This window comes from Chiloscyllium plagiosum, unplaced genomic scaffold (genome assembly GCF_037043375.1).
Source record: "Chiloscyllium plagiosum isolate Xiang-an unplaced genomic scaffold, Cpla_swu_hap1 HiC_scaffold_28, whole genome shotgun sequence".
Taxonomy (NCBI): Eukaryota; Metazoa; Chordata; class Chondrichthyes; order Orectolobiformes; family Hemiscylliidae; genus Chiloscyllium; species Chiloscyllium plagiosum.
Genome location: NW_028270166.1, coordinates 16,106,860 through 16,121,544, shown reverse-complemented (window position 1 = coordinate 16,121,544; position 14,685 = coordinate 16,106,860). Strand labels below are relative to the sequence as shown.

Sequence of the window (14,685 nt, the reverse complement as noted above, 5' to 3'; positions counted from 1 at the left end):
GGGTGGTGGTGAGAGATATGTCAGTGTGGAAAAGACGGAGGGGCATGCGATTTTGAACATTATGCGGGTGGCAGCTGGTACACTCCACGGTCATTTTCCAACCAAAACACAACGAAAGTGCTCCACGGTTAGACTTTGGACTGAATTTAAGGTGCAGCCAGTACCGGGTGCAACCGCTGATTGCGGAGGTTTGGAGAAACTTTGCGGTCACTTTCTTCAAAAGTTTTGCATTCAAGCTTTAAGGGGAAGCGAGGAGGAAAAGGCATCGTTTTGGTTTGGCTGGGTGGGCTGTAGGTTTAACCATTCAGCTCGAACTGAACTTTCTGTCCACTCAGGAGCATCCTGTGTTTGTGCCAATTCCTCAGCAGCGCCTGACGTCAGATGTCTTTCCCCTCCACAACATTTTGGATTGGGACAACAGCGAACTAAAGGTTCGTTAACTCATTCATGCAGTTGTTTGTGTATGTATGTATGTGTGTGCGTGCAAAGGTAGAGGACAAAGCCAGTGGGTTCCGCCAGCGAGCAGAAAGCAACTCCTGTTTCAGTTGCAACGTGTGAATTTCAGCCGTGGTCTCACTCCTGGTGAAAGTGACCAGCAGAGAGGGAGAGAGAGAGGAAAGCACAGGCAACCAAGGGAAAAAAAATATTCCAACAATAGTCCGTGTGGCATTGCAGATCGGGACAGGTACTTAAGATTCCGGAAGAACTGGAAATTCAGGTTGCAGCTCAGTTTATTTTTGTGTGTGTTTGCTGCTGTTGTTGTTGTTAATGTGCGATCTTCAATAGTTTGTTCCTACTCCCTGTTCTTTTTAATCCTCTTGTTTTCTTCATATCCCGACCGAAATAGCTCCGGAAAACCCAGAGAGGATTGTAAACCTTTCCGTGTCAGGATGTTTGAAAAAAGGATTGTTCTCGTCCTGGTGGATGTCCTGTGTGTGATTGTGGGTAAGTGTCTCTCTCTCTCTCTGTGTATAGTTCATAACAATTTACTGAGAGGTTTGCTGGTGACTTTTGAATTTTTATCTGCGGAAAATATCACTTTCTTTTCCCGCCCCAGAGACTCGTTGTAATTTATTTGAATATGCAACGGCGTGACTTTAATTTTGAGGATTTGCTAAGTTTTTTTTTTGGGGGGGGGGGGGCTCTGCGTAAGGGTGCATGCAGAGAGTGAGTTGGGAGGAAAGATAAACATCAGGTAACTAACTAAAACTGATGGAAACCGTGTTTCTACATTCCAATCTTTCCCTTGAAACACAAGGGGAGTGCGGTATAGGCGGATCCACGTCTTAGTTAAAGGCACACTCTCAGACTTCTCCAATGCTGTAGAATATATATTTGTAAAAATTCATTGGTACCGGAAGATTTTTATTTGTTTGAGGGTTGCAATGGGTGGAGAGGTTATCCGTCCACATATCCGAGCTGGATTTTATACCTTTCTAAACTGTCACAGTTTAATGATTTGGAGGTGACGGTGTTTGACTGTGTGGACAGAATTAAAAATCACACAACACCAGGTTATAGTCCAACAGGTTTATTTGGAAGCACTTGCTTTCGGAGCACCACCCCTTCATCAGGTGGTTATGTTACACTCCACAACACCTGGTGTTGTGTGATTTTTAACTTTGTGACAATTTAAAGCACTGTAAGTGGGTGTATTTGTTGGGTGGGGGGTGTTGGATGACTCTGACTGTTAGGACACTGCCTTTAAGTTGTTTTAATGTTGCTGACACATTGAATTAAATTTCCCAATAATGACTTTAATGTTGCTGACACATTGAATTAAATTTCCCAATGGTGACTTTAAGTACCTCTGTGGCTGCCAAGTGCTTTGGGATGGTTTGAAGTGGCCTTTTTTTTAATTGCCCTTCTTGGTTGGCAAGTCTTGGTCCAGGTTAGTGTTGTGACCCCTGCCCCTCAAGCAGGTGAAGTCAAGAAACCCCCTTCACCACCACCCCAACCCCCCCCCCCACTCGATAACAGTAATGGACATCACACCTCACCCCAAAGCAACGCTCAAAGCACCCTCCTCCCTCACAATTTTCACTCTGGGGGCTCCCACGAAGTGGAGTTGCATTGGGAAATGTTTTGGAGGGTGCCATGATTTTTTAAAATTCATGGAACTGGAGGGTTGCTGGCTGAGCCAGTATTCATTGACCTTGAGAGGTGCTGGTGAGTTTGCTCCTTGAACTGTTGTAGTCCATTTACTGTCTGTAAACCCACGATGCCATTAGAGAGAGTGTTCTAACATTTTGACCCAGTGACACTGAAGGAACGACGATATTCTTCCAAGTCAGGGTGGAGAGTGGCTTGGAAGGGAACTTGCAGGTGATAGTGTTTCATGTATTTGCTGCCCTTGTCCTTCTAAATGAAAGTGGTTGTGAGTTTGTAAGGTGCTGTCTAAGGAGACTCTTACAGGCTGTTGCTTGACTAGTCTGAGACAGCTCTCCCAGTTCTGGCACCAGCTCCAGATGCCAGTAAGGAGGACTTTGTAGAGTTCACAACAGGGTTGTGTTTCCTGCTGTCATTCTACTGCCTCAGTTGATGCCTGGTGATCAGTCTGCTTTCAATCCAATTTTTCTTTCCAGCAAATGTTACAACTGAATGGCTTTCAAGACCATTTGAGAGTAGTTAATTGTCAGCAGTATGACTGTGGGTCTGGAGTCAAACAGAAGCCACAGTAAAAGTCTAATACAAAGAAAAGAAAATATTGTCAGTGTATTTAGCAGGTCTGCCAGCATCTATGGTGGGTTTTCTGAAAGCTCCTAAATGATTAAAGTTGGCCTTAAAAGAAGCAAAGGAATTTCAGCCCAGCGAGAGACATGGCCAGTTTATGTTGCCTGTGCTCATTGTTCTTCTCAAGATAATGGTGAGCTGGGCTCTCCAGTTACTGCATACCACACAGTGTAGGTACTCCCATAACATTGTTAAGTAGGGAGCTGGAGGGCTTGATCTGGAAACAAGTAAAGAATGGAAAAGTTTGAATAATCTGTGATTTTGGGTCATGCCCCTGCTGTCCTTGCCCTTCCAAGTGGTGGAAGACATTAGTTAGGGAGACGTATTGATACATGGTTGTAATACATCTATATGTAATGTATGTTGCTGCCATAGTGACAAATTAGCTGCCAGTGAAGTGGTTTGTATTGCTGTGGATGGTTCTGAACTTGGAGTGCCATTTATAGCTGCACAACTCAGGCGAAATTTTCCACCATTATTCCTGACTTGGGCCTTTTTAATTTAGTCTATTTTCCTTTTTTGTGGCATTTTGGATTTTTGCCTGAAGCTGGAGCAGATCAGCCAATAATAATACTTAATAGTAGCCACAACTATTTAAATGTGTTTTCAATAATATTTAAGTAGTAATATTAGGACCAGGATTTCAAACCCATCTGCAATGCTAAACCAATGACATTAATCTAAGGTTAGCAGAATGTATAGTAATTTCTGCCCTTTTTGAATATAATTTTTAATAAAAGTCTAGTTCTGTGCTCAGACACAAGCAGGTTTGAGTCTTATTGTCTTGAAGTGACCAAGTTAAACTTGGGTTCAGCTATTACAGTGCGATTGTTGATGAGTATAGAATTGCAGATGTAAATGGCCCACAGATTGGGAGGTTTTCCTGCTGGGAGTGGAGAAGTTTGAGTTTGTGCAGAATGGGGTTGAGATTTGAAGTTAATGACATACTTTTGGTGAAGTTATGTCTTTTAGTTGGTTGTACTGCTGGATCTCAGGAAGAGCTGCTTGCCACACAGTTTGCTGGAAGTAGAAACCTCTATCAAGGCCAATCCTGATGTGTCTTGCACAAAGTGATTTGAAGGAAAGTCATCAGGAAAGTGTTTTTATTCTCAAGTAGTCCCACCTCTCAACACTTATTCTTTTAAGAGTTTGTCTGTACACATAGTCAAGTTCAATTAGCTATTACTGGGGCCAAAGATTAAAATGCACACAATCAGCTTAACTCAAATAGTGTAGGATTGGGAACATTTAATTTTTGGTGTGGTAGAAGTTTCATGTGTTAGTCTAGTGTGTTTATTATTCACTTAAGGGCCTCCATTAGCACAAAGTAGCAAGGCCAACTCTAGTTCAACTCTATTTTATCCATTGCTATAATTAAATTTATAATTGTCTTATGGTGCAGTGGTAGTGTCATTTCCTCTGGGCCAAAAGTTTGAATTCAAGACCCATCTGCCATAAGCGTTTGACATAACATGTCCAAACAGATTAATAACTATATTTAGACTTGTATTGATATCAAACTGAAACTACTAAGTTGTATTTTGAGCCACTGAAGTCTGCAGTTTAACTAATGACTTATTAGCACAGTTTAACATAATGAAACACCTCAGTGGGTTTGACAGGAAAATTATGAAACAAAGTATGATGCAATGTGACATATGCAGATACCAGTTCAGATGACCAAAAGCTATGTGAAAGAGGTAGGTTTTAAGAAGTATCTTAAAGGAGCAAAGCAAGGAGAGTGGTGGGGAGGGGAATTCAAGAGGCTGAGCCAAAGGCTTCTCAATGCATAGGCACCAATGTGGAGTATTACAATTACAAGAGGTCCAACTTAGAGAAGGAAAGGGATGTAAGGTTATCAGGGTTGGGGATTGGTGTGTGGTTTGTCCAGTATATGGAATAAATCAGATCATCCAGGATCTTATTGAATGGCAGTTCAGGCTTGAGGGGCCAAAGTGCCTACTTAACCTAATTCACGTGTGCGATTGCACAGATAAGGGGATTGGGGAAGAATAGAGATGGGAAGAGACAAGACCAAAGATAGATTTGCAAATGAGGATGGAAAATTTTTAAAATTGTTCAATCACTCAAACTTCAGGGTTTCAGGTTAATGATCGTAAATTTGTTTGTAGCAAGAGGAAATTTGGGTGGTCAGGTTTATGGTGCTAATTCAAGTTCACAGCATTCTGATCTTTTTCATGAAACCACATTGAGAATCAGTTCAGCAACTGCTCATTAAGGCAACTTGTATGTTGTGTGTTAGAGAAGTCAGCTACTTTAAATGTCTATATTTAATTAATATTTTTAGTAGTTTGACATTTTTTATCTGCTGTTTCAAAACTTTAATGGCTTCAGAATGTAAAACTGCAGCTCAGACCATGACTTTATAAGTGAAAAATATTTGACAAGTTGCGATGATACTGAAACCATTTTTAGAGGAATGCAAGACTCTGAAAAAGTTTGAAATGTAAATGATTTAAAATAAACAGCAAGTTAGTCACCATTTGATGACATATTTCAATGGCTGGCATTAACCCATCAGTACAGTGTTTACAACATGTTTATACCTTAGCTTGAACTGCAGTTCTCCAGGGCTTGTATAAAGCACAACTCATCTAGTTTCAGGTATGAACAGTCTGCCAATGCCAGTGATTAAACATTGTATATATTTTAGGGAGCACAGTAGAAACAAGTATTTGCTGAACTTTTAAGTTGACACCCAAGTAAATAAACTTCAGAAGTACCGTGAGGTTTTAAAATCCTGCCTCCACTATCATTTGCAGCCACTTCTCTTCAATCTCAAAAAGGGGTTTGATTTCTGAATTAGACTGAAAGTTTAAAATCTCTTCAGAGTTGACACTGCTTCACCCCATAAATGCTAAGCATGTAGAGTAGAAACATGCTACAGTGTTATGTCTCACTGCAGAGTTGCATTATATCTTTTAATGGGCATGCTTGTTTCATCATATGACCCAATGGTATAAAAATCTGTCTCCGTCTTACTGACCTCCGTTCGCTTGCAGCATGCCATGCTGAGGGAACTTGCTACAGTGCAGGGCTTGAACCCAAATATGCAAGTGCCTATGGTATAATGAACTTGCATAGATACAAGGAAGTGTAATATAGGTTTGTCACATTCTGCAGTACTAAATTACTCTCATCTCCTTGATATGAAAGCTTACGCCAATACAACAGTATGATTGTGGCAGATCACGAGTACATCAGTAACCACAATGTGTAGGGTTTCGCATCGCATAGTGGTCATGTCTCAAGTTCACATGCTGGAAGATAAAGTACTAACTTTTTGCTGCAGCCTTTCCCTTTTAAAAGATTTTTAGCATTTGGTTTTGTGTGCTCAGCATTTTTTTTCGAGTTCCCTTGCATGCATTCTTTCATTTTATCAAGTCTAAGGGTTGATGCCAGTTATTCTTGACTTGTAAAAAGTACTTGTATGAGCATGCCTCTGATCATGAGGTACTATCATATTGTCACTCATAGGCAAATTCATTGTAGTATTACGTGTCCACATATTGAGAACAAAATGCAATTAACATTAATTTCAATTACTTTTTGAAGTGTTTGCTTTCTTTTTGAGCAAAAATCACTAACTGACTCACTCTTGCTGGTTGTTTTAGACCAATGTAATTTAACACAAAGCACGTGCACAATGACGCCAGATGTTAGACATCCTAGCAGCTGTAGTAAGCAACATTAAAATGACAATAATACACCTTTTTAATGTAACTCATCCTTCTTCAACAATAATAGTGCTGGTATGTACTGTACTGTATTATGGAGCAAACACCACAGCATCAAACTTGTATTTCTGTTTTTCTTTTGATGTGGTGAGTGGCATATGTATTTGTTTCTTATATTGCAGAGTAACTACACTTCAAATGTACTACTATGTCTGTGAAGCACCTTGGGATGTCCAGTTGTTATGAAAAGTGTAATACCTATGCAAGTCTTTTTCTTCTTTCTTCCTGGCGATGATGCAGTTCACGAGAGTGTGGTGCTGGAAAAGCACAGCAGGTCAGCAGCATCCAAGAAGCAGATATATACGTTTTGGGCATAAGCACCTCATTAGGAATGAGGCTTCTGGGCCAAGGGGCTGAGAGATAAATGGGAGGTGGGGTGGGGCTTGGGGGGAGGAAGGTAGTTGAGAATGCAATAGACAAATCTGCTCCAAACTCCTCTCCGACCTATCACCTTCTCCCCCACATTCATATACCTATTGCATTTGATTAGATTCCCCACACTCCTTCGGCCCAACAAGTCCACACCGACCCTCCGAAGAGTCAGACCCATTCCCTCTGATTAACGTACCTAACATTATGGGCAATTTAGCACGGCCAATTCACCTGACCTGCACATCTTTGGATTGTCGGAGGAAACCGGAGCACCCAAAGGAAACCCACGCAGAGACAGGGAGAATGTGAAAACTCCACACCAGACGTCACCCACTGCTGGAATGGAACCTGGGTCCCTGGTGCTGTGAGGCAGCAGTGCTAACCACTGAGCCACCGTGCCGCCCCACCATGCATTCTCACCTATCTTCCCTATTCCCAGCCCCACGACCCCCCCTTCCATTTATCTTTCAGCCCCACAACCCAGAAGCCTCATTCCTGATGTAGAGCTTATGCCCGAAATGTCGATTCTCCTGCTCCTCGGATGCTGTCTGGCTTGCAGTGCCTTCCCAGCACCACAGTCCCGACTCTGATCTCCAGCATCTGCAGCCCTCACTTTGTCCCTATTATGCAGTTCATGTTTGTTTTGTGCAAAGTTGATTTCCTTCCTCTTTCCTTGCTGACGGTAAGGTTTTCTTTGTGGGTGCCCTGTATTGTTCAGATTGGTAGAATTGCTGCCCTGAGTGGCACAAAGCCTTGTGCACATTTTTAATCAGCGTAGTAACTTGTGTTATATTTGGTCACATCATCCTGGTTAGAGAAGAATAAATCAACCCTTTGTCCTTGCATCTCATCCATCTTCAGTGTGCTGACAGTAAGACTGAGCCCATATGGAGAACAGCCAATTAGATGAGGTACAAAAAGTTGGCTAGTGCCCATGGAACTGTTCTCCTGGATGAGTGCACACATCAACAAGAAATTTAATTTCTGGTTGGCAGTTCACCTTCCCTGACATTCTGTTTCAGTATTAGAGAGCAGTTGACTAATTATAAGCACTTCTTTTCTCTCTCTCTCTCTCTCGCTTGCTGTCTCACTTTTAAACAACAGTTTTCTGTTGTCACAGAAAGAAGTTTTGCCAACATACAGAAGAGTTGGGTCTGCTCGCCCCACTGTATTTAACAATGGTTAGTGTTTGTTCGTCGGAGTAGAATGGAGACAGCTTTACTTGGATACTTTCATATACAGATCAAAAACGGCACTGTGTTTGAGATTGCATTGAGATGTTAAGAAAATTCCCTTTTGCCATCGAGGTCCTAGATTTTTAGATTCCTACTTTCTTTAGCCTCTGGAACATCATGAAACTGTTTGTGCCTGCATGTATGCTTGAATTCTGCCAAAGTGAGAGATGTCAACGCTGAAGAAAGAAAGAAAGAAACATTTCTCTTGTTGTTGTCAGGGTCCACACAGCTTGGTGCCCCACAGAACATTATGTGTAAATGATCTTGAGTTTCATTTGTAATGCTTGCTTTGAACGAGGTTAGAGATTTTAAAGCTGTGAATTTCTGTCCGTTAGGAAATTGTTTCTGATCCACCCTTTATAAAAACTTAAAGGCTGGAATTCACTGTGATGGAGCAGCATTTAAATCCTGGAATGCTACTCTGTACACTCCTCCAAATGTTTCTGAAGCTCAACCAGTTAAAAACTTTAAAAATAAGAATAGCAGATTCTTGATAGGCCAGGGCATTCAAAGTAGGTAGATAGACTTGAGATGCAGACTGACCATGTACTAATTTGACCGTGGTACAGACTTGAGGCTAAAATGGCAATACTTTGTGATCATCTTGTCAAGTAGTAACTTTACTGCTGACTAGAGTTTCAAGTAATGTTCGTGTGCATTAATATGAATTGTTCACTCATGTCCTGGGTGGAGTTGGGAACTGAGAGAAGAAAATATAATCACTTTCATCAGTAGCTTCTAATATTCCATTGACAGATGCTAATAAATTCCATTATGAATTAGATGACAAAATTCCATTATGAATTAGATGACAAACGCAAGGTGTTTTGATAGTTAGCCTCAGCTGTGGCTGCTGTCAGCAAAACCTAGAGTGCAGCTTTTCTAATTGTCTGGGTAAATGGTAGTGAGGTATGGGGATCCTCATGGAGAAGTAGGTGAAAGTGAGTACTCCAGATGCTGGAGATTAGAGTCAAGATTAGAGTGTTGCTGGAAAAGCACAGCAGGTCAGACAATATCTGAGGAGCAGGAAAAAAATCGACGTTTCAGGCGAAAGCACTTCATCAGGAATCCTAATGAAGGGCTTTTGCCCACAACATCGGTTTTCTTTTCATTTTCCTGCTCCTCGGATGCTGCCTGACCTGCTGTGCCTTTCCAGCACCACACTAATACTTTTAGAGAACCCTTAGGCTGCATACAAATAACTGAATGCACTTTATGGTCGTATATGAATTCCACTGTCTCCAAAAGCAATCGTCCTAAAGTGGACTAATGATTTATGTTCAGTGGGTAGAATAAGATTTGACATGAAGTTGTGTGGTTTAATATGGGCTTGCTTAACTTAGAAACCAACAAGCACAGTTGATTTTTCTTTTTGAAATATTGTACTCTATTTTGATGTCGTGGAGGGAATATGGCAGTTATTTTAATGGCAGTCATGTTAAAGCTCCTCTCAATTGCTGACTTCCAGATTGAACCAGCCATTAATCTTGGTGTGGCGTGGTTGCATGACCAATCAAACTGGGCAGCAGTAACCCAAGGCTATGGTCCCCAAGCACGCAGTAACTGTTCCGTGGGGGACATGGTGAATGAATGGAAAGATGGTGGTAATGTAACTAGGCCAACAATCCAGAAGGCCTGGTGACCCACCACTGGAGCAGTTGGAATTTTCAACTCAGTTAATAAATGTAGGAAAGTTTGGAATTTGGCCCTCCTCTAAATAATGGTGCCACAAAACTTTTAAAATTGCTGTGTTTGTTGTTGTCCCTTAGAGAAGGAAATCTGCCACCTTTACTCAGTCTGGCCTACTTGTGACTTCAGATTCTCCTGGCTATTCTCAAAGACAGAATGAGGATTGACAACAAATGTTGGCCTTGCCAGCAATGGCCACATCCCATCAAAGTGTTTTAAGCGTGTCACAGTTGGTGAAGAAAACCTGGGGGAGGCAGGGGTGGTGGTGGCAGTTGTGCGGGAGCGAGGGAAGTATGGGAACCAAGTTGGGCCAGTGTAGGCCCAAAGTTTCCTTCAGAAATTTATGTATGTGCATTAGCTTGCAAGGAAACTTCAAAGTGTACTTTGGCTTGTGTACAGCCCTGGCTGCTGTTGCTGTTTGTTTAGTTGGCTGACATGGAAGAACTTGTCCTTCTGCAGCTTCACCCTCCGGTTAGAGTTACAAACTAGGTTGACATCAGAGCCAGGTGTATCCATTTGAAGAGGACCTGGCCCATTTGGGTTAGGTGTCCCTGCCACTTGCAATTTGAAATTGCGGTAAACCAGCTCAACGCAGAAACTAAGAGTAATAAATCCCTTTTTCCATTTTAATTGCCCTTAACGTTTGACAGAAAACAGGCAAGAGGAGTTAAAATCAAGCCCGTATTACTACCTGTCCACAATTTTGCGTTCCTAAACTTTTCTATAGTTGGCCTATATTTGCTTTGTGACCAAAAAAAAATTTTGTGCATTAATACTTTAATGGGTCTCATGGAAACCTGGTATAAAATGTCTTTCTCATTACACTATTTGCATAACTTTGAAAGATGTCACTGTGTCAATGACCTTACTGTGCGTATTTGGAATAAAGTAACTAGCATTTGTTCTGTTGTTACTGTGAACCTATCTCTTGTTAAGGCGAACAGTTGTTCACAGCACTGAGTCAATTCTTCACACTGAATTCCCTCTCTTTTGATCGTTCTGCTGTTTCACGATGTGTTTTTTTCTGCTGGTATAATCTAATTACACTATATATACATCTGAGAGTTGTCTGAGCTTGTGCAGGGTGCTTGTGCTGTAGCAACTTGACCTATGATTCAAACAGGAACAGACCATTGCCATTTTAACTGGAAAGGAATTGCTGAAACTCTGACTGTGAAATTCTTAATGAAATCACGAATGTATTTGTGACTGAGCGACCTGATTTTAAAGTCACTGCGCAAAGTACTTTTTTATGAGCAGTGGATCCTAGGATAGAGAATCACATTGGTATGTTGCTGTGACTTTGCCTCTTGACTCAGGTGATAAAGAAGCTTCGGTGATTGAATTATTGAGATCAGTTCAATACCAGTTGCCATAAGCAGCAACCTTTAAGAAGAAACTTGATTTTCTAGAGTGATTTACTTGCTTTCTGTAAATCAGTTTCTCTCAGACAGGGAATTATTTCTAAAAGCATTTTGAAAACTCTGGAAACACGGTAACCTTTCAGTGCTCGGGAAAGTCAGAACATCAGTTTTTCTCTTGTGGTTTGAGTGTGAAGTATTGATCATGACACAGGGAGAAATCCATTTCTGTTCTTACAGCAAAAGAGATCTTCCATGATCACCTGAGAAGCCGTTGGAGTCATTGTTTAACATCCAAATATGATACTACCTAGTCGTAATGTCATGAAGTAACAGTGTAGGTATCCCAGGAGTTATGATATTCTGACCTTGATAAAGAGGGCTACAGATCTGGCACATTTTTATTTCTTGAAAGAGTCCAAATAATGATCTGTACATTCTGTGTGGATCGTTTTGCAAAGAGAAACTGATGTCCATGACCCCCTTTTTTCCTTTCTATGTGTACGTAAATTAATACATGACTCTGTCTGTAAGTTGCAACAATGTGTTTACCCAATTTGTATGGAACTCCAAATATACAGGCGCTTTTCACCAAATTATAGGGTTAATGAGGGATAGAGTTCCAGCAACAGATTCTGAGACCCAACAAAAACATCAGCCATTTGAATCATTCCATTTTCAATAGTGGCAACAGCATGCATTTATCTGGGTACCCTGCAACCAGCAATGTTATAATAATCAGTCAATGTTAGTGAAAAAAGAACAGGTCTGGCAGCATCTACGGAAAGAAATTTGAGTTAATGTTTCACATCCAGTGAACCTTCCTTTTGTGATTTTGGTTGAAGGATAATGATTGGCCAGGGCAACAAGGAAAATGCCCATGCTCCTCTTTGAAATTGTGCTTTGTGAGCCTCTCTGTTGGTCTAAAGAAAGAAAATAGGGCATTTATGGCTTAACATAAAAATATAGAAAACAAGAGATTATTTGGCCCTATAGTACCTGCACTACTATTCAATACGACCATGGCTGATCATCTAATTCAGGGCCCTGTTCAAGTTTTCTTCTCATATCCTCCTGATCCCTTTGGTTCTAAGAACTTTAACTAACTCCTTCTTAGCAGCATTCAGTGTTTTGACCTCAACCACTTTCTGTCACAGAGAATTCCACAGGCTCCCTGGGTGAAGAAATTTCTCTTCATCTCCGTTCTAAATGACCTCCCTGTATCTTTACACTGTGACCCTTGGTTCTGGGCTCCCCAGTCATGAGAAACATCTTGCTATGTTAATGCTGTGTAGTCCTATTAGAATTTTATAAGTTTCCATGAGCTCTCTTCCTCCATTCCCCCACCATCTGGTTTCACATCTCATTTGAAAAGCAATATGTCCTGCAAAGCAACATCCTCAGTCCTGAAACTGAAGTGTTAGCCTGGATTGTATCTTTAATCATGGGAGTGCAATATGTGTTAATGATCTTCTGATCCCAGAAGTGAAAGTATTCCCCACTGAGCCACTGCTGATGACATTGCAGTGACTTTGTGGGATCTTTGAAATTTTCTCTTTTGGCAGACTTCAATAAATCTGGCAATTATGTTCTTTTGAATTAAATTCTGGTTGTTTGAACAGGCAGTGATCTCGCGTTTGTCCAGGGCTGGCAACAATACCAAAACTATCAATTGTGACTGTACAATCTTTCCCTGCTCTGCCTACTTAATACCTCTTTAATGAATTAGATATGGTCGGTCAGTTTTCTGTGGCTTAGACCAATTCTGGCAAGGATTCTTGTTCCAATTATCTTGCCAGGATAGGCAAATTATGTTGCTTTTTTCTTAAAACAAAACCAAAATATATCTAAAGTGACTTCTGAAACTGTTCTAAAAAAGGAGACTGGTAGCCAAGTGTTGTATCTTCACAGTGAGGAGCTCAAAGACTGACTTGTATTTTGGAAAGAGTTAATCTTTTAGTGGTAATTCCTGTTACAAGAACATACTAAAGTAATGGGCACACATTGGTTGGCAATAGAAAAAGAGGAAGCATTTATTTACACAGACAGTTAAGATCTGAAATGTGCAGCCAAAATGGGTGATGGAAGCATATCCAATAATGATGTTCAAAAGGAGATTGGATAAATATTTTTGAGGGGAAGCACATGTACCATGTTATAGGGAGTGGAAGGAATCGGAAAGCTCTACCTGAGAGCTGGAATGAACGCATTGGGCTGAATGTGCTCTTCACTGTTAAGTTTCTCTGATAAGGTTTTCGGAGTTGGGAAGGGGATCTGACTTTTTTTCTTAATTTATTTCAACTTTTCTTTAGTTTGTTTTGTTTTCAAATGTTGATCATTCTGAATTTTGCAACTGACTGGAAAGCATGAGGGGAAATTGGTCAGCAACAAAGATCTGATTCAAGTGGGGCACTATTGTCTTGCGGTTGGAATGAGCTCAGTTCCACGTGTGCTGCATATTACAATCTGGATTACACTGCTACACCAATCTACAGTAAAAACAGTGCAGGACTATCTGTAACCCTTTAACAAAAGGTTTCTACCTGAATCAATAAATGGTTCTGTTTGTGTTTATATTGTTCTGGTGGGGAGGAGCATTGTTTACATATTCTGTGAACTTTTACTGGAATTCTCTACTTGTTCTGGTTGACTCCATTTGAGTCATTGTAAAACTTTTTGAAAACCTTGCAGAAGCGTTTGAATATTAAGTGCAAGACTCCCACTGTTTGACCTCGCAGTTGCCAGGGATGCAGATTAATGTGAAGCTCTGATGCGAATCTCTTGCTTTCAACTGGAGATCAAAACTGCATCAGACAAGAAATGTAATCTTCAATCCTACACTAACTGACGCACATTGGGCTTTGTTGATGTTGGCCCATACAAATACAAATTCTGTGCAGCTTTTAACAGTTCTATGAGCAGCTGAGGTAAAGGAAGGATCATTTTCACCTCTTCGCTGACATGCTCAACTGCTTAATGTTGAAGGAAATTGCTATCGGTGTTGGTTGATAAATTATCATTTTCGAATTGGTCACATCAGTGGTCATATCAGCACATCTTCCAGTCTATATATATATATATATAATCTATATATTTGCTGCTTCTCTTGCACGTTATTTGAGGGCTTGTATCTACAACTTTTTTTTTAATCATGTTCATGTTCTGTCTGCAAGGAGAAAGTGAGGACTGCAGATGCTGGAGATCCGAGCTGAAAATGTGTTGCTGGAAAAGCGCAGCAGGTCAGGCAGCATCCAAGGAACAGGAGAATCGACGTTTCGGGCATAAGCACTTCTTCAGGATTCCTGTCGATTCTCCTGTTCCTTGGATGCTGCCTGACCTGCTGCGCTTTTCCAGCAACACATTTTCAGCCATGTTCTGTCTGCATCTGAGTTTGGGAGTTTTCCATTTGAAATGGGAGCTTCCAATATGTATACTTTTGATTGCTGGGTTTCCCTGTGGCAGTGAAGTGGCACTAGAGTACACTATGCAGAATGGTTTCATTCTTTATTTTTAAAACAAAAACTCCCAACTCAGCTT

At 40.9% G+C, this 14,685-nt stretch overlaps 1 protein-coding gene across 3 annotated transcripts in view; it reads left to right on the top strand.

Annotated features, from left to right (window-relative positions):
- The first annotated feature begins 209 nt into the window (after positions 1-209).
- Positions 210-14,685, top strand: part of LOC122565378 (phospholipid phosphatase 2-like) — a 102,984-nt gene continuing 88,508 nt past the window's right edge. Inside the window, exons 1-2 of one of the 3 annotated variants that reach the window (XM_043721292.2) lie at positions 210-431; positions 848-945. In XM_043721292.2, the coding sequence (XP_043577227.1) occupies positions 891-945 (55 nt within the window). In that variant the 5' untranslated portion in view covers positions 210-431; positions 848-890. Of the gene's footprint in view, positions 432-508; positions 719-847; positions 946-14,685 lie in introns of those variants that run through there. The other 2 variants (XM_043721294.2, XM_043721293.2) reach the window with 2 other exon arrangements.